The following is a 26,330-nucleotide window of genomic DNA, read 5'->3' as shown; positions in this document are numbered from 1 at the left end:
AAGGGAGAATATAATAGAGGTTTCATATCACAGACGGGGGATCATAAAGGAATGACATGGATGGGATGAAGGGGGAGCAAAATCATTAGCTGAGAGGAAAGAGAAATAGTAGGAGATGTGTTCAGATGGGTTGTTAATAAACCGTGAAATTAAGCTGTGGAACTCCTTGCCATGGGTGTTACGAGTAAGAAAGCTTACATGGGCACAAGAGAGGGCTACTTTCAAATTAGTGGAAAGGAGGGCTATTAAATCTACCTAGCTCAGGAAGTCCCTAAATCACAGATGGTGATACTTCCCCAAAATACTACATGCTTTCCTTCCTCATGATCTGCTGTCAGCTGTTACTGAAGCAAGGATGCTGGGCTAGATGGGCTTCTGTTCTGACCCGCTAGGACCATCGTTGTGTTCTGATGAGTATTCAGGGACCTCAGTATTCCGAGGAGTATTCAGAACTGGAACAAATCACCCTGGCTGAGTCAAATGCCTTGCTGTCACAGAAACCATGTCTGTCTTTGTGAACATATATAGATGCACTTGTGAACTAGTTTCATTTTTTCCTTTATCCACATCCCTATCTTCTGACGTGTAAACTTAAAGCCAGTCTTTTATTGTCTAGGAACCCTTTTAATTTCCAGCCTAAACTTACTTTTGATAAGCTTACACTTATTTATGCCAGCCCTGCTGATTGCCTCATTGGTGTACTTCCTAAGACCTTTTGTGGTTTTTTGGTTGTTTTGGTTTTTTGGGTTTTTTTAATCAGATGTTTTGTTGTGCTATCCCAAATAGATTTTTTTGTGAATATGTATTACCAGATTTATACACGGTGTTCCCAGCAAGATCTTGATAGTCCACTGTAGTGGCATCCGTATGTCCCTTTCTGCGCTGGAAATACAGCTGCTTTTTTGAATCATTATATTTTCTTTCTTCTGAACCAGCTCTCTTTAGTGAGTTTTACTAGCTGCTTATAGGATGGTTCTTCTCTGCTTCTTCCAACTAATGATTTGTCTCTTTTTCTTAAGTGCGTTACTCTGTCCTTTGTTGTTACTTTTCATCCCATTTCTGTTGCAGCTGTCCTTAAGATTCGTTGCAGTTTTTATGTGTTGTTTCAGTCTGCACTGTACTTCTGGTACCTTCTAGTTTAGTGTTTTCTACGCATTTTAGTAGTGCTTACTTAAAGACATAAAAAAAATTCTAAATGAAAATGTTGAATCAAAAAAGACTGAAGACCAGTCTTGGCAGAAGTCCATAAATAACATCCTTCCACCTTTCAGAAAGAAATCTGGTGTCATCTCTTCTTTATCTGCTGCTTTTCCTGACATACTATTCTTGAACTAACCCCTCTCTTCTCAGCACAACAAACTACTGCTCAGGTGGTAGCATATCAGATTTCTTACTGTGTGAGACTAGAACTGTCATGCTTCCTTTGTATAAATGCTATTTTGTCATGCTGAAGAAAAGTTGGATGTTTGACATGGTTCAACTTTTAAAAATCGTGTTACGTTTTATTCGATTTTCTCTTTACCTTCATGTTTTCATTCTTTCTTTGAAAACATGCTCCATGCCAGAGGCCATGCTATCATCATGAATTGTATGTCCAGATAACTTTTCTCCAACTTTGTTCAATATTGAAATGAGGCAAAAAGTCTTTGTTTGGATTTGATGCTGTTCTGAGACTCTTCCATCTCATCACATGGCGGCCTTGCTTCCTGTTAAATCAGAAGATAGTGGTAAGGTTATCTTACAGAAAGGTAAGGTTATATAAGTATAGTAGATACTTTTCTTAATTCACTTTTCAGAAGCCCCTGTGTTGGCCTCTGTGGTTGGTAGCCACCTCTGGTGCAGAGGACTGTAAACTTATTCCTTATTTTCACTGTAGTGGGAATAGTGAGTTGAAAGAGTTGCCCAGTGCTTTTCTCTGTTGTGATTGTTTGGCAGACTTAGTTCTGACCAAGTTTATTCAAGGAAATACATGCACTGCCAACAATACGAACTTAGTCATTTAGTACCTCTTATCACCCCTGCTAAGGTGAGAGCATCTCACAGTGCCGTGATACTCTGTTAGTCTGTTGTGCTCAATCTGTTCTGCCAGGTTGGTTCCCCTTGCCACCCTCTTGGACACCGGGTCTGCAAGACGGAGGTGGTGCCAACTCCCTCTGTTTAGCAGGGTGCTGAAATTTCTGCTGTTTCTGACTCTGAATGGCTGCTCAATCCGGTTAGTGCCAAGAGACCATAGGAAACCTGTGGGTGCAGTTTCTCAGTGATTAGCAGTTTGGGCCAGAGCTGCAGGAATCCCAGCCTGCCCATCCCTGTACCTGAGATGGCTCTTCTCTACCTCCTCTTGTGCTGGCACTAAGCCACTGCATGGAAATGGGCAGCATTTTTTCTGTAGAGTTAATTTGACCATTTTAGCTCTCTAGGGTTAATGTGACTGTTTTAGCTCTCTGGCCTGGTACACTGTGTGGCCAGACAAGCACCAGCACGAGAAGGAAAGGGAGGGAGGAAGAAGCATCATACCTTCAACTGTTTCAATGTGGAGGCCCGCTCAAAATAACTAAGCTCCGGACAGGCTGACAGAGTGCTGTCCTGTGCTCCTATCAACATGACAGCTGGACAGATGTGTCCATCTCCAGTCCCAAAGTGTTGGCCAAGGTGCTGTGCCAGAGCGTTTACCCCCCGTCTCCGAGCTGCTCATGGGCACTTGAGCCTGGCACTGCTTTTGCCACGCAGCCCAGCCTCTAGCAAGGAGGTGGCTTGTGTCCGGCCAGCTTGAGGTGTTGGCTGGGCACAGTTGCTTCTGCCTATGATTGACCCAGTAAACAAGGCATTTGCTTAGGTGGAGTTACCTAATTCTGGAGATAGCTGCTTTGCTTTTGGGATTGGGTCCAGAGATGAGAAGGTAACTGCTGAAGCTGCTTGCCAAGGCAGCCGTCAAATCTGGTGAGGGATCAGGCCTTGAGGTTAACTGGCAGCAATTATCTGTACCATAGCTATATCCATGCCAAAACCCTTCAGTGTTTTGTTTTGTGTTGGTTTTGGGTTTTTTTTAAAAAAAAAAAAGCTGATGTCTCATAGTGCTGGTTTCTGTGGCCCTGTAATTCAAAGGAAGTATCAGCCCTTGTCTTTGCAAGTACAGCCTTTTGGGTACAAACCCTAAAGTTTTGGTGACAACTGTGGTAACAATGAGACTGAAATACAGATGTCTTGACACGTTCTCATGTTTGCATTTGGGATGCAGGCTCCTCTAAAAGCACCCCCCTGCTTTGGTAATGAAACAAATGATTTCAGAAAGGGACATGTTGAAGTCATCAGGGTGTTGTACCTGTTTTGGTAGTGTTGTGTCGTTTTTCTTAGCTGTTCCTTCACATAACCCTAACTCTTTTTGATCATTTTGTACCTGGCGCTTTAGCAGATACTTCCCCCAGCACTAGTTGTGGTGGCAGCTTGTGCTAACTGGTGGGGCTGGGAGAAAGTGGTATGTTTGGGGAGAGGGCAGAAGATTATTATCGCTATGGGTCAGCAGTAAATGTATTGTGTGTGGTCAATAATATGTAACAACTGTGGTTTAGTTAAGATGAGCTTCCAGCTCTCTCTGCAGGAGAAGGGGATGCATACCTTTCTTTACTCCAGCAGATTTGCGCGATATGATAGGAGGCAGGAAAGAAATGTAATTTCTACAGCCAAGTTTCTATGTGTTACTTTCTCATGTTTTCTTAATGACAGACAGCTTGGGTGGGTGCCATGCTGTCAGACTGTATTACCCAGCATTAGCTGGTCATGAATCTGCGTTTTGTGTTCACAAGTATTTATTTTTTCTTAAAGACTGCTTGTTTGTGCAGTTACAATGATGGCACGGGCACGAGTGTCCATATCTCCCTTGCCTGCCCTCTGGTACTCAGATTTGGGTAAGCAGGGCAGTTGCAGTTTGAAATTTGTAGTTGTAATACTATCTGCTAGAAGTAAAGAAAAAAAAAATCCTGCTGAAACAAGTAGTGTAGACCACACTAGATCTGCTTCAGATAAGTATGCCTATTATTGTGTGCAATTAGACCAAGCGTTTTAAAGGATTAGTAGATACTATATTTTAAGAGATTGGTTAGTGGTAGGAAGTAAGGCTGCCAGTGAAATTTTTCTTCTAGAGGCCAAATGCAAAGATCTCTTATTAAAATTTATCCAGTTGTTTAGCTTTTCTTAACAGAAGGTTCATAGGTCATAGAAACAAGTGCGGTATGAAATTTCAAACCCAATAGTCACCTGCTTTTAAAGAAAAATAGTAATATTCCCTCATTTTAGAAGGCAGCACAGTTATTTAACTACTGCTTTGTGCTGTCAAAATATGTCTCTGTTTGTTTACATTCATGTGTATCCTAAACTGTTTTGATTTCTGATTTGTTAATTTTATTTTTAGCTGTAGAAGCCTATACAGGCTCCCAAGGATTTCACTGGCTTTCTTTCTAGCCAGTTTTTCCTAGGAAAAGGTAACCATACCAAGGCCGTGAATAATCCTCACTGTATTCAAATCTGTTGGGCAGTGAGCATTGCCTTGCAATTTGTTAGCACTGCTGCTTTGCCTCTGCTTTGCTTCATTTGACTTTTTAGGCCCCCTTCTCCTCTTCACAGGATTCCTCATTTTGGGGATTTTTTTACCAACTTGTCACCTGCCAGATAAGGGGGGGGGGGGGGGGGAGAGATTGCTTTCTTGTAACTGTTTTATTAAGAGCACCTTGTTCCTAATAGACCTATAATTTGTCTCTGTTTCCTCTTCCTTAAACTCCTTTTGCCCCTATCTCCGAACCTCCGAACCTTCATCCTCATCACTCCTCCCTCCCCAGTCTTTGGTTTTGGAAGAAGCCAGGAGGCGTGGTTAGATGCCAGAAGAGCTCAGTTATTACTTACGCAGGGAAACTTCATCCTGTCCAACAAGTATGCTATTTGTAGCCTTGAGGGATATATCTAAAGGGCACAGAGTTTCCACTCAAAATTTAAGTAGATTAGATTATGTATACATATTTGTTGTGACTTGGCAGGTATCCCAGTGCCCGAGGTCTTAAAACATATACTTTGCTATACGCAAGGCAAGCTCAACTGCATGTTTCAAAAGATGCTCTGGAGAGATGGGAGGCTGCTCTCTGGAATTCACAAAAGTGTTATCCTCTCTAGATCTGATACGACACAGGAATTCTGACTACTGTTCTGTCAAGTCCTGTATTTTCTCTTGATATTAGCTGCTATCAGATGCTTCAAGGGGTGGTATAAGGATCCTCTCTTATTTAACTTTCTGCTGGTTTTGATTTTGTCCTGAAAAAAGAGGGTTAGTATAATTTTTCCTGAAGCCCTCTTCAGATCGCATTATCATTCTGCATGATCCAGTTATCTATGTAAGTCTTGTCTGTCTAACTGTATGCTACCTTCTGGCAGTAAATCTCACAGGCTAATGCTTTGCTGCTAGAAATAAAGCATTGGTGTTTATTAGTTTAAAATTTGCTATGCTGTGGTTTTATTGAATGTCCCTCACTGTCGTAAGAACAGATGAAACCACCCAAGTGAGTTACTCTGCTGCTAATTACTATAATAGTTTTATCTTGTCGTCATGTTTAAAAAGAAAACATAAAAATGCAGCCCCAGAATTCAGGTGCTGCAGATAGGCTGGAGGGAACTGTGAAGTTAAAACAGCTGTATTTTATGAAAATCTGTTTGGTATGGCACTTTTCCTTATAAGGTCCAATGACCAATTGTTTTGATTATTTAGAAGGAAAAAATTCCATGAGAACTGTTACTGAAAATGACTAACTTGGCATTAGTGATCTGTCGCTCTCTTACAGCATTTGATGCAATACTGAAGTTAATTAAGATAGCTGAAATATCCAGTTAGCCACTCAGTGCTTCAGCTGTTCATGTGATCTGTTTATTACATTTTCTTGTAAATTGCTAATGATATCTGTAAATAAATACTCCTCCTGTTTGTAGTGCTGTCTTCTTAACATCCAGGCCTTTGTAAATAAAGAACTGCCTGTGTATCTAATAGAAAACTCGAACACTTGATTCAGAGTGCACAATGACCTATGGGCTTTTGCAGCAAAGAGCTGAAGTGATTCCTCAGGTTTTGCCATTATAGCACTGAAACCTTTGAAGGAGGAGTGTGGTGCTGCGATTGCTAAATGGATGGTGGAGGATCTGCAAGAGCAGAGTGGCTAGGGCTGCGCGTTAGAAACTAGGGATGGTCAGGTCAGGTTGCGAGAGAAGGGCATACTTGACAGGTAGGCTGGATTTAGTTAAGTGGTTTTATTTCTTTATTTAACTAAGGATAGGCAGTTGATAAAAAAGCACTTGCTGATATGCAGTAGATATGAAGTGCTTTTGCTCAAAATTGTGGAGGGGTATGTGACAGAGATGGGACCAGGACTTAGCAGATCTGAAATGTATGTCCACTTGACCTGTTCTTTTGGCATCTCAGTGGCTTAGAGAAGATATGCTTGAAAACAGTTACTACAGTTGCTCAAACCCATTTGTATTATCTATTAGAGTAGTCTCTTAAAAGCAGAGGATGAGGAATAATCTGTTGCGGGGATTTTTTTTTACCTTCTGCATGATATTCTTCCTGTATGTTGAGAAAAAGATTTGTCCTAACAAACAGAAACTGCATGCAAAATTTACTGCATTCTGGTTTTCTACTTCTTTTTTGCTTTTCTAAGTATGGAAACATAGGATCACTCAAGCAGATAATAGGTAGAATTGTCCCTTTGTGAACCTTAAAATGGAGGTACTGAGAAAGAATGTCTAGGCTGTTGATCACTGGGAAATAATTAACAAAGACAGTTTACGATGGCTTAGTCCACAGTAGGATGTTACCTTGAACACAATTCAGTTCCTCTTACAGCATCATGTGTCCATGCTGAACTTAATTCTCAAAGTTATATCAAAAAGGACTACTTACGCAGTAAATGCCGGAAATGCTTGTTGTGGTGAGTTAGTTTCCACTCTAAGGTTTCTTTGGGTTAATTGCTTATAATGTGCTGGAGTTTGTATTTCTTCCCACCTGGCTCACTACCGATGTCCTCCTTTACTCCAGGGTCATCCTGACTGGAGGTAAACGCTCCGTACATGTTGGCAGGTAGTCAGGAGTGCTGCTCTTTGTGGTGGGGGTTGTAAGCAAGTTAGTTGTAACAACTGATTAGTTCTGAAGAGTCTGCCAAGGCTGGCGGCCTGCGGTTCATGTATGTCTGACCTTACTCAGATACGAATCATTACGGGATGGACAGGTACAGGTCACTGCCCACATAAACGAAAGCAAGAGAGCACACCTGGACCTGGCCTCGGGAATGAATCAACACAAAGGATGTAGCAGAAGACAGAGAAACACAACAGGATTCTTGATCAGTGCCCTCATATGTGCTCTGGGCTGTGGTTTTGCAAGTGACATTGCCACCGAATCCAGGAGTGATTCTTTTTTTTTTCCCCCGGATGATGCACAGTGCCACAGCAGAGGCCTGAGGTAACCGGGTAAAAACCCAGCAAATCAAGGTCAGTAGCCTCACCTATGCCATAGTGTCCAGCTAGGCCTGGGCCTGCTGCAAGCACTGTGACTCATCAGACATGAACAATACCCAAGAAACAGCTACAGGATCCTGCAGAGGCTGGAGGAGGAATCCCATCCAGTAAGTATTGCATGCCCAATTGCACAATAACTTCACAGGAGGGCTTAAACTACGTTTTCTGGAGCAGAGCGCTCTCGCTCAGGTGGCAGCCCTCTGCTTGCCGTTTACCTTAGCTGTTCTCAAACTTAGATAAGGCTCTTGTCTTATTTATTTGGTGTGGGCTCCTCGTCCGCACAGATGCACTGTCACTCACTGGCCGCCTCCGAACTTCTGCGCTCCAGCTGCTGTCTCTCTGTCCCTTCACCTCTCTTACCCTCTTACCCAGAGTAAGAACCTTTACTGTTGGTATCCCCTACCCCAAAATTTTGCATGTCAAATCCAGCAAATTCTGTTCAGTCTTCACTCAGCCGCTCTTGCCTAGTTATCAGTCCTGCTGTACCGAAGGACGTGTCAGAAACTTTACTGTATCAGCTCCCTTGTACCTCCGTGCCTACTCCTTCCCCTCGTTGTCTGTGCTCTCTCCCCGCTGTGGAGAAGATCCATCCCACGAGGAGTGGCATCGAGTTATCTTCACTGCCCAAGTCTTCGCAGCTCTGTCCCGTAGCTACCTTGCCCTGTTTGGGAAGCCTGGAGATCTCTGGAAGGAGAGAGGTGACCCTGATGTCACCAGGGAGCACGCTGCCCGCTCCCCGCTCCCCGCCTGCCTCAGGGAGCCCTGGGGCTGTGGGGAAGGCACGAAGCAGCCCGGCCCAGCTAGACACAGCAAAGAGCACGCCTGTCCCAGCTGAGCTGGAGCGCCGCACGGCTCACCTCCACGCCCTCCGGAGCTCAGCTCCTCCTGTGGGTGCGAGGGGAGAGAGTTCGAAGGCTGGAGGGACCCACGTGTTTCGGGGGATGCACAGACATAGAGGACGGATGGCGTTACGTGGAACTCTGTGTTTCCTCCTGCACCTCTGCCCATGCGACATGTCCTTCAGTTTAAGAAGAGTTGGTTTGCCTTCCTCCCAGTCAGTGTCATCTGTCACATCTGTGCTGCTGACTCAGGGCTTTGTAGTTTCTCCAGTACCTGACTCCACAAATACAAGAGAGCTTGATCACACTTTTTGATGCTTTTGCATCTTTCATATTGTTGGGGGTTTTTGGTGGTGTTTTTTGTTTGGGTTTTTTTTTTTCTTTTTTTACTCTTGCTTCTCTCCCTGGAATGGCATTCTCTCATCAGACCGACTTTAAAGCTTTAATGGTATATTTCTTTGCTGTGCCAAGTCCCAAACATGAGTTGCACTTTTCTGCCTCCTTTCTCAGCTGATTTGATCTCCTCTCATTCCCTCCTCACTAATCACAGCCTTCCCCAGCTTTGGTTATGCTGCCCCCCTGCTCCAGACCTTAGTCATGCTCAGAGTGTTTATAAATCTTAATGCAGTCTCAAATATAAAGCTATGCTGTCACGGAGTTTCATTAGCGTGCTCAATCTTTGCTGAGGGTGAAGTACACAAGGAATTTTGAACTGTGTTGCTGTTCTAAAACTTTTATTTAGTAGAGTGAGCTAGTGTATATCTTAACAACTGCTACAGAATTTTCTTAACTTTGCAGTGTGTTTTACAGTAATTTGTAGGAGCCGTAAAAAGAGAGAAAAGAGTGTGTGGGAGGGAGGTTTAACACAAACATTGCAGGTAAAGGAGTTGTTGGGGTTTTCCTTTCCTTCCCCCCCCCCCCCCCCCCCCCCCCCCCCGCCTAAGGAAATGCTCCTCTAGCACTCCAGGATGAAGCTTCTTGATAGGTAGCCTTGCAGTCTGTTATCGCAGTTTGCCTGCTGTCTTTATAAATGAGGCCCTTAAGTCTCCTAGAAATTTGCTATGGCTAATATCCTTCAGCATAAGGACAGCTAGTTGCATATGTGTGCAGTTACAAATGTAATGCCTACTGGTTTTTTCCTTCAAAAAAAAAAAACAAAAGCAGAATCCTTTATACTCAAATGCCTATCCAACAGTGTCTGACCATTTCAAGTTTTGAAACAATAGCAACCAACTTACCCCATTACGTATGTCCCAGAAAAACCTACAACAGCATATGTAGTATGTGGAAGTAATTTGGAAGGCATCTTGCAATTTTGAAGGGAACACGGTGAAAAGAAAAGTTGGGGGAAAAGAATTTGAATGTGGTCACGAGGGAAGAAACTAGTTGGCAGTATTAAAATAGAGTTTGTAATGAGTGGGGTGACTAGTAACATCTTTATTTTTTCTGATTTCTCTTAGCACATAAAAAAGCTGCAGCCCATATGAAGCGGGGAATTATTAGCTAAAAGATAGCCGTCAGATTTCAGAAGAGAAACGAAAGGTGGATCTGAACCCTGAAATTGTCAGCTCAGCTCAGCAGGAGGTTGCAAAGTCAGAGTGGTGAAAGGAGGGTTTCCTGGAGAACTCCCAGAAGATTGAAATGGATTATGCGATTCTGGAAGGGGACGAGAGACAGGCAATACAAAGGTGCTAAACATAAACAGCTGTAACAAAACACTGGTCACGCACTTTACCTCCAACACCCTGCAAAACATAGAAGATGTTCCATGTTGAGACCACTATGTCAGTTGAGCTCATTAGAAATGTTTCCTGACAGTATTCAGGATCTTGTGTACATTATCTAGAGCAGCACTCCTCGCATGACCTACTTTGTTTTTAAGGTCATTATTTTTTTCATTGAAAAAGCACCATCAGCTAAATCAGTAAATAAATCCATTTTTCTAAACACCTGTCTGAAAAATTAATTGAACACATGACTATTGTAAAACTCATCTCTTCGCAAGTTTTTAAAAATAAAATTAAAATAAAACATACCTTTATGATTGCACATTTTTTGCTAGCTTACAGCTACTTTCCCACAGGGTGAAAGGAGCTCAAGCATCTTGTCGGAGAGCACTTTGGAGGAATACATTCTCCGGGACTCAAAAAAGCATCTCCATTTCATGTTTCCATCTGCCCTCCAGGATTTTTTCCCATAACATGCATGAAACATTGATGCATACCATACAGTCATAAGACTATTTTTATTCCATCTTTTTTGTCACCATCTTCCTTCCACCTTTCTGGAAGGCTGCCCCACTGGCAGTCTGCAGCTGTTCAAGGCAAAGTCTTGCATGTGTTTTTCTCCCATCACTTAATCTAGGCTTGGAAATCAGGGAAGTGGAGTCTGCTAAGTTGCTTTAAAAAAAAAGAGGAAAGCACTTAAATGCCCTGGTATCTTGGACTGTGGAGGGCAAAAATTACCTTGCAGGACACGGGTCTTTGATCATAGAACATCCATTATTAGTGTTGGTGAATGCTTACTGTGATAAACTGTGTCCAGCAGGACTGTGAAGGAATATGCCATCGTGTTGATAAAGTCTTAAGCCTGTGTGTTGGGGAGGTGGAGCTGGGGTAGAGTAGGGCAACAGGTATGCGTCTCACAACCAGCTTCTGTGCCAGTAGGGAATCGTATCCCGTCAAAGTTATCCATTACCTCCTGTGCATTGACATGACATGGAGAAACCTCCTCATGCTACTGTCAGCCTTCCTGGCTTGGTTACCCTGCCCATAACAAGCTGATTATGTCGTGATTTAATGGTAAAGTTGTTTGGTGACTGCATCATTATGACATTTCATTAGGCTGACAGGAGCTCACAGATTGGTTTTCTGTTGGTGCAGCTCCAGGGCAGAATCTATATGGACTTCTGGCAGGTTCTGCCTTTGGTGCCTGAAACTGAATCCAATAGTTGCTGCCAGTCACCTGAACCCAAAAATTGTACTCCAGGTGACTCTTCTGGATACTAACTGCCTGGCTTCATCTCCCTCTGCTATGTTCAATCGTGTAGCTCTAAATTATGCATGACTGCTTTTACTTGTTCATTAATCTGGCATCAAATGTGAGAATTCTTACAGATTCAGATGTGCATCCCAAAATGCATTGCATGACAGACTGGAGCAGAGCACTGTAAATGAACTGCTCAACACGCCAAATGGGAGATGGGAACAAATGCAGGGCTATGTACTTACCTCATTAACAAGGATGCTGTCATAGCAAAATGGTATGCAAACACCCCATGAAGTCATTTCGCTTAGAGTAAGCTGTTGAGGTGTATGTTAACATTATTGCATAGACAAAGCTCGTACGTGAACAGAGTCAGAAATACATTCAGTGTCTGCACTGTGCAGGTTCTGAAAGGCTCGCTGCTTATAGCTTTGAAGAGGGATTTGCTTTGGTATTAGCCTAAGTATTCTGCATCTTTAGTTACCCTTTCCTAAGACTTTTGTTTTAGCTCATAAGGTCATTGATATAATCATCCAGCATCACAGCTGTAGGAGTAGTAGCAAAGGCCATCGTGACTAAACATGATATTTTTTATGTAATGTAAAGTTAGAATAATCTATGAAGTATTTTCTTTTCAGATAGAACAGCAGTTCCTTGACTGTAGGGTGTATTGGAAGATTAGCGGCTGCTTGGAAGTTGGGCACTCTTTTCTTACTTGTTGCCTTTCTTTGGGGACCGGGATAAGAGGTAGAGGAGACGGGGGCAACCAGGATCAGCATTTTAATTGGAATAGCTCCAATAAATCATATGAAAATCCAAGGTTACAAAAAAAGCAGTGCTAAACCCTGTCACAGCTTTTGCCCCCAGGCAGTGCTGTTCAGGCAGTGTGATTCAGGGCAGGACTGGGTTTCCACTACGTTCTTTGGACTACTGCATAGTTCCCACCTATGCTGGGGATGCAGTGTATGTACTTGGGAGACTACCCTTTTTCTCAGTCACTTTATTTCTGTCCTTCATGAGTTGTCTTTTTGTCCCAAATGTGAGCTTCCCAACCATCTAACCTAACCTCATGAGGGAAATCTAACTCCCGTGAAAGGTCTTGTCCTAGTACAGTCTTTGCAGCTTCTATGTGGTATAGTGATTTTTTCAAATGCCACCACCTCACCCTTCTTATCTGATCTTGTGTTAGCTAGATGGGTATTACCTACCCTTTTTTTTTCTTTTGTTTTCTTATTTTTTGGTGGTTTTTTTTTGTTTTTTTTTAAACAGCAGACAAAAATTGAGGTAGGGTAGAGGATTTCTCCAAGCCCAAACGATGAATCACTGGTTGGATTATTGTAGTCCCATGTTTTCTGATTTACAGTCCATGCTTATTTTACAGACTTTGCTGTTTAAAAACCTGTCCCTGCCTTATGGCACTCTGTTAATTTCTCCAGCACAGCCAGTTCCTTTGTGCTGTCTGCCTACCAGACCTTCGAGTGAAATTACTGAGCATTATGGTAAAGTTTTACTTTTTCGGCTTAAATGAGGAGCACAGCACAAAGTGGAGTGACTGGTGCCTGCTTTTTTCAGTGCTGTTCCAGTTCAGGCTGTCTCTGTCTGACCAAGCAGAGATCACTAGCTGCGCAGGATTGTGTTGTGTGGTGGTATATGTGGGTGGAGTTTATCCTGAGTTCACCCATGTCATTGTGATTTCCACCTAGCAGACTAGAGCACCAGAAACCTTTTTACTTGACCTATTACTAAAACTGTTAAAAACATCTTGCATTACGACTCAAGTTAGATGACTCTGTCTCAGAAAGCAAAACATGTAACTTTCTATCCTATTTAGTTGTACTCTGGAACCAAATTACATTGTTTAAATGGTACATCCTAAAGTATTCAGGTTTAGAAAAATCTTCTGAAATGTAAATATGTAAAATCATGGATTCAAGGGTGGTCTGGGCCAGGCAGGCCTGCACCAGGCAAATCTGAAATCAGTACCAGGCAATTTTGGTAGACTGTATAATAAAGCACAGAATTGGTAGCCACCTGGGTAGGTATGATTATTTGGGAAGAGTCAAAGCAGCATTTGTAACAGAGTCCTGTCTTAGGGAGTTGGAGTTCTTTGGAGGCATCAGCAAGAATTAAAAATGTTTTGGTTCAAAAATCAAAGTGAACTTTATCAAAAATGCTTTTTAAGGAAACTAAGGAGCTATAATGTAAGAGGGAAGGTCTTTGCACAAGTAAATGGCAGATGAAGAGATAGGATCAAAGGGTAGAAGTAGGTCAGTTCTCAATTGAAGGAGGGTCCCAGTTATGTTCCACAGAGATCTGTGCCATTCAACACATCTGTAAATGGTGTCAGTAAGGGGGATGAGCAATTGGGTGAGCGAGTTTGCTGTGAAGAAGAAAGCCAGCTGTGGAGAACAGTAGAATGACATTAAAAGTGCTGAGGACTGTGCAACAAAATGGGCGATGAAATTGAGTGTAGATAAATTAGGATAACTGAGGAGCACTGGACAGAACAATCCTGATTATATATAAAGATGCTGAGTATTACCATTGAGAAATAAGATTTGGGGATTGTGATTGGCGATTCTGTGAGATCATGAGCTCATTGGTCACCAAAACACAACCCAAATGTAAGAGGAAAGAAATACAGAGTAAAATTGAGAATGTCATTACCAGAGTGTATAGTCCAGTTGCCTCCCGAGTGCTGCGTGCGCTTCTGGAGCCTTCATCTCAGAAAGGATTTATTAGAACTGGAAGAGGCTTAGAGAACGTCAGCAAGAATTATGAGCTACATGGGGTGGCTTCCATATGAAGAACACTTCTGTAAACTGGGACTTTGGTCTGGGACAGGAATGAAGTGAGGGCAATGTCATGGAGATCTGCAGAGGAAGGAGGAGGCAAACTAACCGCTGCCTTTCAAAACAAGAACCTATACAGTTAGGAGGGAAGGCAGATTCTGAGCCCTCAAAAGGAAGAGGTTCTCTGTAAAACTGGTAGTGGAGAGACCTGTGGGACAACTTTTCGAAAGTATGCTGTACATATCAGAAACTGAGACGGTTTCCAGGGGGAGTGTGGACTACTGCTTGAAAGGGTGATGTGCTGAAAGTTGCTAAACAGACAGAAACCACATATGGTTCAGGAAGTCCCTGACATCAAAGTAGTTGGAGGTCAGAAGAGTATCAGTGAGAAATACCACATGTTCGTGACCTGTTCTGTACTTTTGGCTGTTACTGGAGACAGAATACTGGCCTAGATGTACCGTTAATCTAGCCCGCACACCTGGTCTTATTTTTAAATGTCTTGGGACAAAGGAAAATAATGTTCCTTATGAACATCAGTTAATTCCTGATCATATTAGTGTATAACCTTATACACATCTTTAGGATGTGTGTTTGTGTTTACTTGTACATGTACAGGATTTGCTTTTGACTAGGGTTTATTATAAAAGTGACATGGTCCTATATGCAGATTAAATAGTAAACTAAGTTTGCTTTCACAGAAGCATCATTACTTTAAAAATGGATGCAGATTATTCTTGGGGGGCAGGGGTGTGTGTGTCTGATTCCAAAATACATGAAAGCACTTTTGCAGGTTTTAAACATTCTAACCGTAATTACAGTATCAACATTATTTGTATCGCAGCCTCTCCAAAGTTTTTAGAAAAACATCTATGCAGTGCCATAGAGATTCTTAAAAAGCCCATAAAACCACAATCATCAGATGGGTTAACTCTAGGCAGCTCTTGTTTCCTTTAATTTAGTATATAATCAGGAATTCTTTGGAACATTTAGTAACCAAAACTGAGCTCTCAAGATTTAAAGTGGACGTAAGTAATTTGAAACATGGAAAGCCCACTAAGAGATGCTGGATAGTATTGTGATTTTTTTTTTTCTTTAAATTACAGACTATTAGGTCATGATAAAATAAATGTTGGTAAGTTCATGTTCTACTTTTCCAGAAACTTAAGAAGAAAAAAAAAAAGGCAGGCATGATAGAATTTTTCTTCTATATTCTGAAAAAGGTTATGTAATACTCTTTCTAGTGTAGCATATTATAAGAATGAGTTATTTTCTAAAATTAAAAAGCTGTTTATCCGATTTCATGACTGTAATACAGCTTTCAAGAATTGCAAATAGTCTTATCATGAAAAAACTGTTGTGCTTAATAGTCAAATCTATATAAATAGCTATTTTTGTATGATGGTTACTGTCCCACAGCAACCTAGTGTTTTTTTCCTCCAAATGCTTGCTTTATTAATTAATAAAAGGTATGTATATTTAACATGTGTTTACTAGTGGAATCTGTATATTTACTGCCCAGAAGAAAAGAAATGGGTTTATCATTTTAGTGCATTTGTGTCTCATACTACCCATATTTCATACTAGTTTGAAAGGATTGGGGGAGTTTCCTGCTCAACTTTATGCAATTTCAGTTTCTCTGTTTTGTGGATGTTTTCCAAAAAAACCCCAACGAAGACTGTTAAAATTTTGAATTGATGAAATATCTTATTTCTTGGTTTTGCTACCTTCTTTATAGTACTCTTTCCAGCATAATCATTGGTCTGCACACAGTAGATATTAGTAATGTGCTGTCACGAATGGTAGAATACAATGGTTGCCTGGTTTTAGTTTCAGTGCTTATGTTAATTCATTATGTTCTAGATGTTAGGCTGTTTCCCCGAGGGGTAAAGTTTTATGGGTTATTATCTCTAAGTCATTCTTATGTTTATACCCAAGATCACTGGATAGATATTTTCACTGTTTTGCCCACATCATTCCATTTTCCTGCAGCAGCTTTCGCGGGCAGTTCTGCTGCTTCATGCTTGGATTTGGTTGTGTCTTCCTGCAGCCTGTGCATGCTCTCGCTGCTGTCCTACCACGCTTCCTTGGCCACCCCCCGATACTGTAGGCTAGAGCTTGAATCCACGGAGAAGGATTTCTCTGAACTCAGCTGCCTGCTATAAGAAGTCCTGAAGTTCAAGATAATATAAATACAGCCTTGTATATATTTAAAAAAAAACCCACCGTAACTATCTGTTCTTTTGTGATTAATTTGCATATGAGTGTGTGCTGCCCTAACGTGAAACACTGCTGTACAGTAGGGTCAGTGCCTACATCTCTGAGTGGTTATTTACAATAGCTATTGTCCAAAAATGCAAAAGGCCAAGTGGCTTCACCCACCTCTCAATGCCATCTTGTCCCCCTGGGGCCTCAGCGTGGACCCCTTTGTCTTTTCACATCTCTCCGTCAGCTTGTGGGAGAACAGGAGCTGTAAAACCCCATCCGGTTCCCAGCCGCTGTCAGGTGGTGTACCTGTTGGCTCTCTCTCTCTCGCCGCCTGCCTTACAAAAGGCCACGATGGCCAGAGGCAGGGCTCTGGAGGTCGAGATCTGTCCCTCCTGCCATTTGGCAGTGCCGTGTTTATAGACTGTCGTGCCAGATGTCTTCATTGCTTAGGGCAGAAACATGTGCGTACATGTTGCTGTTCGAATCTCTTCCAAATTATACAATAAAACACGCAGAAAATTAAATGAAGTATCACTTTGTGAAAGCGCAAGCATGAGCCCCTCCTGGCCTAGGCTGGATCCCTGGTCAAACCCACCTTCTGATGAACAGTCTCACCCCAGCAATGCCCATTCTTCCTCCTTGTTTGTGGTCCAGCACCAAAGCCTCAGCTTGAGCTTCCAGAGGTAGAACTCAGGCCACAGCGAGACACCTCCATTTGTTGCTCCCTTCTCCCTCCAGCCCCAGCCAGCCAAGAACAAATGGGGGAGAATCAGCATCTTCCTACCAAAGGCAGGATTCTCCTCCTAAACGTGGGCAAAGGTGAACAGGCTTTGCCGGCTGCCTCCTTTGAAGAGTGACGTGCTGTTCAAATAAATGCAGATCAGGTGGCCTGCCAAGAACATACAGTGATGTAGACCCGTGCATCAGTCAGAAGACTGATTTTAATTCAACACGGAGAAAGGCACCCCTGAAGTCATCAATACTTCAACATCTTTGCCAGTTAAGCGTGGATTTTTCTTACCTGCTTGACTGTTTCCATTGGTGGGAACACCTTCCCCAGTTAAGATCCTCCCTTCCTGAGTTACTGGAAGTAGGAGGGACCTCTGGAAGTCCTGGGTTGGCAGCTAGACCTTCTGCTACCTGCAGCTATTCTCAGATGAGGCTTCTGCTGCGAAAAGTCTAGCATTTTTCTACAAAGTCCATGAGACCTACGGCTCGCTCTGAAGTCGGTGCAAGTGTGCAGTAGGCACATTGGTTCTTGATGATCCAGGAAGGATGGCTGAGCCTTGCAGGGCTGCAGGTCCCGGCGTGCCGTCCTGCAGTGGTGCAGGCACTTTGCCACTTACGCCCTCAGCCCCTTCCAACAGCTATCCCAGCAGAGGTGTCTGAAGGAGGGAGGGTTAAATCTGCGCCTTCACAGACTGAGCTGCCTAACGAGAGGCTTGCGTAAGCCTCTCATTACAGCTTGCTTGCTGTAAGCCCACAGCACAAGGAGAGCAGGAGGAGGCTAAACGGTGCTCCTTCTTCGGTTGCCTTAACCCGGGGGTAGATTCCTTCGTCTGCAGGAGCTCTGGCGACATTTGCGCAATTTTAACAGCCCCAGCTGAGAGGGGCAGATGTGGTGAGATTTGTAGTTCAGTTTGGCCACAGCACCGTGGAGGTGCTGTCTGACCATCACTTTGGCTCTCCTGAGCCACAGTAAGTGGCGATGTTGACTGTCTCTTGACTTCTCCAACTCGGCTCCCCCAGCTATTCCTGGCTGCTTGGACAGAGCAGGTTTCCTCTGTCAGTGCTTTTTTTAGTCAGGCGGCTGTTACTCACCCGATACAGAAAAGAAGAAAAATGTTTACTAACGCTATAGTAGTTGTGGCTCTTCGGGGCACATTCTCCATAGAGGCACCACAAGCGATCTCTTGTCCTTCGCTCTGAAGGAGTCTTTACTGTTGGCAAACCTGAGAGAGGTTAGACTGGGGCATCCTGAGCTCAGTTTGCTCCATTACCACCCTGAGCAGCAGCAGCTCCTGGCTGCCTCGGCCTGCATGTGTTCATCCTCCTTCTTCCCAAACCAGGGTGCCAGTCTGTTCCAGCTTTACGGTCCCGACACCGCGCTCCCAGCTAGGACGTCAGCTCTTGCCCCACGTATTTCTCTCCCGTGACCCTGCTGCCTTTCGTCAGCCGCGGTAAACCTTGCCAGCTCCTTCCATCTGAAACCCTGAGACGGGCGCACAGGTTTGGGAGCAGCAGGGCTACAGCAGCCACCGAAGAGGGAGGTTGCCGCTTCCCAAGGCAGCACGTTGATGGCGGCGGCCCGTGTCATGGCTCCCGCCCCGCGGCACGAGCGAAGAGCGGAACCGGGAGCTGCCGTGGCTGCAGACCGCAGTAGGTGGTGCGGTGACGTGCGTGGCACCCTTCGGGAGCCCTTTGCCTTACGCCACTGCTGGTGGCAGCTGGGGAGGGTTCACAGGCACAGCCTGGATGGACATTACTGTCTGCGGAGAACTCGATCCTGTTCATGTGAGTACATGCTCACCTGGGATCTGTGTGGACAGCACTTCTTAAAGAATCACAGTTTCCGTAGGGTAAGTAACCGCTTTTCATTTTGTTTCCTTAAAGAAATATTTAAAAGCCAGGATGACTTTGTAATACTATTAAATCCTTAATCAGTTCCACCGTTATTATGACTCTGATGTTTCTAGGACCCTTCTCTGGTTTAAAACTGATTAATTTCAGGAGTCGAAGCTAGATGCACTGTTCCTGTATACAAGGTGTAATGACAGATACTGTGTTCTCGACACTGTGTTCTCATTATTGTTATCTTATTTTGAAAGAGAAGAACCATGAAACTGGTGTTTTCCTTTACTGTGCACTCTTAAGAAAAATAAGAAATGCAAATTAGGAGGAGGATTCCTGGTTGTATTCGTGTAATGTCTTCATTATCCTTTTAGTTTAGATACCAAGTAATATTTTAAAACATTTGCAAGTGCAGTTATTTTTTCAGATTTTTAAAGATGAACTGTGAATTTTGAAAAGAAGTATGTTCCTCTTTTTTAATATTAAAAACAGGAATAAATGATTTAGCCTAGGGTTTGAGGGCTTTTTTTTTTTTTTTCTTTGACTCCTGAAATGGTAAAAATTCAAATAGTGTCTAACCTGGAATTACCTGGGTGTTTGGAGAGTTAGCAAAATTAGTGCCTTACGGATACTGGAAGATCTGATAAATTCTAAGAATTCTAATCTGACAAATTATAGAAGTTGTATTTTGTTACTAGTTCCCAAGAGGGTTTTGGGCATGTGCATGTGACAATGCTTTTTGCAGTGTGATGCTTCTCTACTTCATGTAGAGAATAACTTACGCTTTGTAATTCATTAAAGATTGTTCCTAACTCATCTACTTGAGAAGAAAACTTAATAACACTATAACTATAAGCAGTTATGAGAAGAATGGTACGTCTTTGTCCAGTATTCTGCCTCAGAGATTTTCTGGCACCAAAAGCTTCTGAGAAAGGTGGTTTAAAAATCAGCATTATCATGGACAACTTTTGTATTCTGCGCATAAGAAAAAGTCTGTTATCCAATAGCTGATTTATTGTCACAAAGCATAGGAATTTTTTTATTTTCTGTTTTCACTTTATCCAGTCAAATGCAGCAGATGTTTTCCTTATTCATACAAACTTACCGCTTTTGTGTGTATGTTGTTAAGCTCTTTGCTTAATAATGGTCTTGTAGAAGTTGAGATCCCAGCTAATTGTAGGTATAGCATTGTCCTCATCTGGATCCACTGCATTGTGATTTTGCTATATTCATAAGGTAATGAATAAGAGTACCTGACCTTCCTCCTTCATTCTCTTCAGCATTTTAACTACATCTGGTGCTTATCTTGCTTATTGACTTGTTCCAGTACCTTGAGTTTCCCCTGATAGAAGAGTCTTTCCATGCCTCTAGTGGCCCATCTCTGAGGGCATCTGCTTTTTGCTGAAGTGACTTTAGATGTGTGGTGAGAATTGAGTACCATAAGCATTTAAGAGAAAATGTTGAATGCTGTTGAGAAGGCATTATAATATTTTACATAGAATTGGGGGTGGGGGGTAGGGGGGGTGCTGTTGAACAGGAAATAGTCTGTAAATACCAATAGTGGAGGGACTAAGTCCATGAGGACTTAGTCCATTACATTTATGTGGCTGTCTTAAATATTGTCTACTTATTGTGAGCTATGTTAGTAGAAACATCTGGATAATGAAGCTCTTCCTTTCTGCTGTGATAGTGGAAGATGTTGAGATAGGCTTTGCAGGGTAACTAATTTATGAGGGTCTTGCTGAGAGAGGGATTAAGGAGTCATCAGCATTCTCTCCGTGAAACAAGGGGATCTGGGGCCAAAGAGGAGGTGAGGGTTGTGCCCCCTCTCGCTCATTAGTTGAAAACAAACCTTTCACTTTTTCTTTGAGTACTGGGGCTGTTTCTTCCTCCTGCCTGTATGTACAAAGCCCCAAATAAATGCACCTCAGCTGTCACGAGAGCTTCAGTCGGTTGTGCTTGAAGCACTTTTGCACTTTAATAGGTGTTCAAGGATGCCGGTTTGCTCACGTTCATGCTTACCAGCAGAGGAGGCTGGGGCTGTGCAAAGCTGGACTCGGTACCGAAAGGAAGAATACTTTCCTGGAGCAAATGGGAAGTGAGAAGGGGAAATGGTTTGTGTGGGGGGAAATGTTACATTACTCTGGGGCTCCTGCCAAATACCTTCAGCCTGCTATGCCGTGTGGGGTATGTGCACTGTATAGGGCTTCGCCCTTACATACCTGGAAGGGTTGGAGGGGATAAACCTCCCCGTTACAATGAGGCGCTGAACATGTTTTCCTCGTATACCTGTGTCATCCAGGAGGCTTTCCAGCAAGAAAAGGAAGACGTGCTGCAAATTTACAAAAGGATGGTGGCAGGGAAAAGGGAGATATAAGGGAAATTCCAGAAAGGCCCTCTGGATTTGCTCAGGCACACCTAGACTTGCCCTCTATTGGGATTTACCTGTAGCATGTACATCATCAAGAGGCTTTATTATTTTTTTTAAATTAATTTTATTTTCCTTTGCAGGTCACCTTTTAAGCTGCTATTTCCTGTATAATTAAACAGAATGAAGGCATTAGGTTCTAGTAAAGTTGGGCCTAATCCAGAAATCTTCTCTTATTCAGTGCTTTCTGAGTAAGAAACTCAAGTCTGGGCCCAGCATTTTATGTGTTTCACTGTTATTTCTAAATTGTTTGTGGTCTGTGGATTTTTTGTTTTGTTTTGTTTTTAACTTTATTGAAAAATCCTTTGCTTTTGTCTTATTTTACCTCTTTATGTGTTACTGTCCAGCGTAGCGTTAGTTGAAATGATGTAAGTATACTGCGAATTGAAATGCATAATTGCTACTGATAATGCAAGAACAATTGATTCCTACAGTTTATAATTAACAGTACATAATGTTCTGTGCATGGGTTGGATCTATCCCTTTTAACTTTTCCTTTCCAATTCTTTCCAACCCCTGGTCTTGCCGCATCCCAGCCTTTCTGAATATACTGGTTTCGCTGGAGTCTAGTCCATTCTTCCTTTTGTTTTTCAGACCAGTAAAAATGGGAAGTACTGGATTCTGGTTTCCTCCAAGAAGAGTCAGCGGAACTGGTTAAGACCAAAATCTGAGGACTTTAGTGGGCAAACATCAGGTGTGCATTGAACACAGGCTGCTTTAATCCTGCTTTAAGTATATGCTTCTTTAAAAATAGTATTATATATGAGCTTTTGTGTAATGTGTTTGTTATATTTGATACTGCATATAATCATTCATCCTGCAGTTGTGAAAGCACCAGTAAGAATGAGGATTTTAAGTGATAATATGTTGAGACACAAACAGGCAATATTACTCATAAAATTCTTTCAGCTGGTCTTTGGAAAGTGTAATATTTGAGGATCAGTGGGTTTTAAAGTTTTATCTCCATTGCTCAGTCTATATATCCACAAGAAAAAAAAGAAGGTGGTTATTTGCTATTCAGAGATCAATACTGAAGTTCTTAATTGCCTCATCTGTTGAGAAATGGTACTGCGATAATAGTGCATACATATTTTTTAATAAAACACTGTCATTGTCAAAGATTGGATCCACACTATATTTGTTCTAATGATGCATTTTTAAGGACACTTAAACACAGTTCAAAGTCAGCTTAATTAGTTTTGATCATAGAGGAACAAAACCTGAATTCTTCATCCGTGTGAATGTTCTGAGTTACTTCTGGTACAGCAACTAGGTTACCTGAAGTTTTGGAGAAGACAACAGTAATGCAGCATTGGCCTGAATATAGGATGGCCTCCACGCTGAGGTGTGATCTTTGCACTGAGGAAAGGAGTGAGAAGTTGTCACGGTTGTTAATTTAACAGTTAAGCCTCGTAGGCTGTTCCACAACAAACACTGCCTTTGGCCTCACGTCGGACCCCGCATATCACCCTTCTGCATGGCCTAACATCCTGCATCTCCCCAGCCTGATGCACGTCCAGTTCCCCCCCACCTGCCCCCGGCGTTACCAGCTCGCCCCTCTCCTTGTGTCCTTAGATATTCCCAACCCCTGTGCAGTGCTCCCTGCACCTCCCTGGCCGCACAGCCCCATCCTAGTTCTGTCCGTTGTCCCTCCGTGCAGCAGCTCACCCTCCCTCCCTGCGTCCTGCCAGCTGTGCCTGCTTCCCTTCTCACCGGCTGGGCGCAGAGGCCACTTGCCGCTGAGCTCTGGACCCGGCACGTTCGAATTAAAACCATGCTCCCCTGCAGCGGACCCTGGAGGCAGTTCCCTTGTCCTTCGCTGCTAATGCTGCCTGCCCTGCCTCAGGCTAGGTGTGGATTTGGCAGGGAGGCCAAAGGGGTCCTAGCCTTTTCTTACCCCTTCGAGACTAGGTGCCCTAGCCTCGCAGTGAGGGCCACGGCTGCTGCGCTGTTGGCTCTGTGTGGTGGGTCTCATATAGGTGCCTGTGTGGTATAGATATACCCTATGTAAGTGTAGATCGGGTTGGGCTTTTTCTCTCCACCTGAACTTCATTTGTCAGGAGAGATGAGGCTAAAACAAGATTTCATTCTACATTCAGGCCAATATGCGTAGAAGACCAGTGTGCTCATTTGCAGGAAAGCAAAACTAATTTTATTACCAGATTCTGATTAAAGTGTATATTGAAAAAAATCTTTCGATCCACAAATATATCACGACTTTGATGTGAATCAGACCTTCCTTTTAATTACATTGGTGGCTTCACTGAAGTCTTTGGAACTGGTCTTCATTTACTTCTATTGCAGAAAATTATTGCTCCCAAGTCTCCAAACAACTGTTTCATTCTTTCACTTATGAACTAGGTAGTTTATTATGAGACAGTAAATAAAATTAAGCTGATACTTTGAAGACCTGTGCATGTTCCCACTCATGGAACTGGTGTCTCCAGGCTTCGTCCCGTGAGTGGGAATGAGTCCAAGACAAATCTGAACTCATAAAGAGTCCTTTTCTTTCACTGGATATCTTTAAAGAGGTTAGTGGTTCCATGTAATATTTGGGGGGGTAAAGGTGGTCTTACAAAACTTCTTGCTTCAGGAAGGTAGCGTAGTTTAACCTGCCATTCCAGGACTTTAGGGTCAAAAGGCAGCAGGTTTCCATCTTGGTGTGCCAGTACCTCTCTCCTCTCATAAAGACGAGGGAAGAGTTATGGGGAGGAGGGAGGAAGAGGCATAGACAAAGACATACTCTGCATACGCGTTTCAAACGGAGATCTCAGTCTGAAGATTTCATAAAATGCAAGCATTAGAGAGGCGCATCCCCTTCTCCGCCTCCCTGCCCCTCCAGCCCTCCTGTCCCGCCACGCACGGAGGAAAACACAGGCTCTCCTTCCCCTTCGCGTTCTTCCAGGGCCACGCTGGGGCCCTCGCCAGGACTGTTCCGTTTTGCCCCCATCGCACCTGGGCACCGCTCTCCGCTCCCCTCCGGCACGGTTGCCTCCCCCTGTCTCTGCTGAGCCTCACCAGGGGAGAGAGGACAGCTGGGACCGGGCCCAGGCCGCCCCCAAGCTATCCGGCCTCCCCTCGCTGCCAGCGGGGAAGAGTCCGTTTTGTTTGTCAGGGAGACGGCCTTAGGTTGGAGCAGCTGCGGCCTGGTGCTCCCTGCCCGGCTCCACCTGTCCCAGCAGCTGCTGCCTTCCCCTGCCCTGCTGCTGGGGGCTGTGGGGGCGGCCGGCCGCCGAGCCCCCAGCCCGGCCGCTGCCCCCGGCCTCGGTGCCGCCTGGCCCAGCCGCCTCTCGCGCAGCTGCCCCGGCAGAAGCCGGAGTGGACGGCAGCTGCCGCCAGCGACACCGGGGCCGGGGGGGGCGGTTGCTGCTTTTGAGGGAGAAAGGCCAGATTTGGGGGCTCTCCGGCCCTGCCAAACGCTCGCGTGGAGTGCCGTCCTCCCGCTGTCCTCCTCCTCGTCCCCGCTGCCGCAGACCTCACGCCCGACCCTTCCCGCAGCGGGCAGTGCTGGATTTTGGTATCTGTAGTAGCACTTGTGCTCCGATGGTGAAAAAAAGCCGTCAGCTACCCCTGACAAAGGAGGGCTGTTGAGTGCCCTGTAATGGCAGGAGCCCAGTTGCTACTATGTGTTACCAGATGACGAATTTAAAGCTGTTCGCCCGCACGTCAGACGCGAGCCTCGCGCACCTCCTTTAGCTGAAAGCCTCTGGTTTACTGCACGGTTTGCAGTGCCCCAGCGGGATAAGAGCCTCGGTCCTCAGCTAGCCTAAACCTGAACGCCTACAGCCCCTACGTCTTGCAGGATAGCGTGAGGAGGGCGGGGGTCTCCACCCCTGGGCTGATGAAACCCTGATCTATCTGATCTATCCCTAATCCGTGGGGTTTGTGTCATTAATACGTCAAGTCTCTGTTAGTAGAGGGTATGTTTACAGGAGAGTTTCACCTGGTGTTACAATCATTGGCAATGCGTACATTTTACTAGAGTAGATACACAGGTGTGCGGTAATCACAGCGAGGAGGTACGTAAGCTTTGCCCCCCCAGACTGTCAGCATGGGTACCGCTGCTTTTCGCACAGGTTTTCAAACGTTTTGAGGCTTACAGGTTTTCACTTCGATAACTATGTGCGTGCATGTGTGCGTGCTTGTGTGCGTGTATGTCTGTGCAAACACCGCAGGCGCGGCTCTAATGCCTTTGAAATCCAAAGCTGCCAAAGGCTGTCTGGGTAGGTAGGCTCTTTGCCTCCTGCCTCCCGTAATCTGGTAGAAACTTTGCTGTTCTCCATCAGCGCTTGAGGGGAAGGTTGTGAGGTGTGATTTCAGGGCATATGTGGATCTGTTCATCCTGAGCAATGCGTTTTAAGAGTTGCAGCAAATAGTGTAAAGAAACCTGCAGGTATTACATTAGACCAGCTGAACCTAATTTTATTTTTAAGTTTTATTCAGAAGCTTCACATAGCAAGTAAAACTTCAAAATCTAAGTTTAGTTACAAACTAGTTGTTTCTTATTTTTTTTTTCCAGTCCCCTTTTGCTTTCTTTTACGACCACATGAAACTTGAGAAGCCATCTAAAGCTAAATCATTTAGTGGAGTTGGGCAATTCCCAAGTGTCCAACAAGAAGGCCTGGTTTAGGCTGCGATGGCCACTGTCATTCCTGGTGATTTGTCAGAAGTAAGAGATACCCAGAAAGTCCCTTCAGGGAAACGTAAGCGTGGTGAAACCAAACCAAGAAAAAACTTTCCTTGCCAACTGTGTGACAAGGCCTTTAACAGTGTTGAGAAATTAAAGGTTCACTCATACTCTCACACAGGAGAGAGGCCCTACAAGTGCACACAACAAGACTGCACCAAGGCCTTTGTTTCTAAGTACAAATTACTAAGGTATTAAACTCTATTTATCTTTCAGATTATATTATCTATTTTATGTTGGCCGTGTTAAGCCGTGTAAAAGTATATATTTGTGTA

The 26,330-nt window shown here is 43.8% G+C and overlaps 1 protein-coding gene across 3 annotated transcripts in view; it reads left to right on the top strand.

The window, feature by feature from the left end:
• Positions 1–26,330, top strand: part of PLAG1 (PLAG1 zinc finger) — a 49,076-nt gene that overhangs the window by 19,548 nt on the left and 3,198 nt on the right. The window contains exons 1-3 of one of the 3 annotated variants that reach the window (XM_075023314.1): positions 15,939–18,948; positions 21,963–22,062; positions 25,888–26,246. In XM_075023314.1, the coding sequence (XP_074879415.1) occupies positions 26,005–26,246 (242 nt within the window). In that variant the 5' untranslated portion in view covers positions 15,939–18,948; positions 21,963–22,062; positions 25,888–26,004. Of the gene's footprint in view, positions 1–15,938; positions 18,949–21,962; positions 22,063–25,887; positions 26,247–26,330 lie in introns of those variants that run through there. The other 2 variants (XM_075023313.1, XM_075023315.1) reach the window with 2 other exon arrangements.

The sequence above is a fragment of the Buteo buteo genome, chromosome 3, assembly GCF_964188355.1.
Source record: "Buteo buteo chromosome 3, bButBut1.hap1.1, whole genome shotgun sequence".
NCBI lineage: Eukaryota > Metazoa > Chordata > Aves > Accipitriformes > Accipitridae > Buteo > Buteo buteo.
This window is presented reverse-complemented; position numbering and strand designations above follow the sequence as displayed.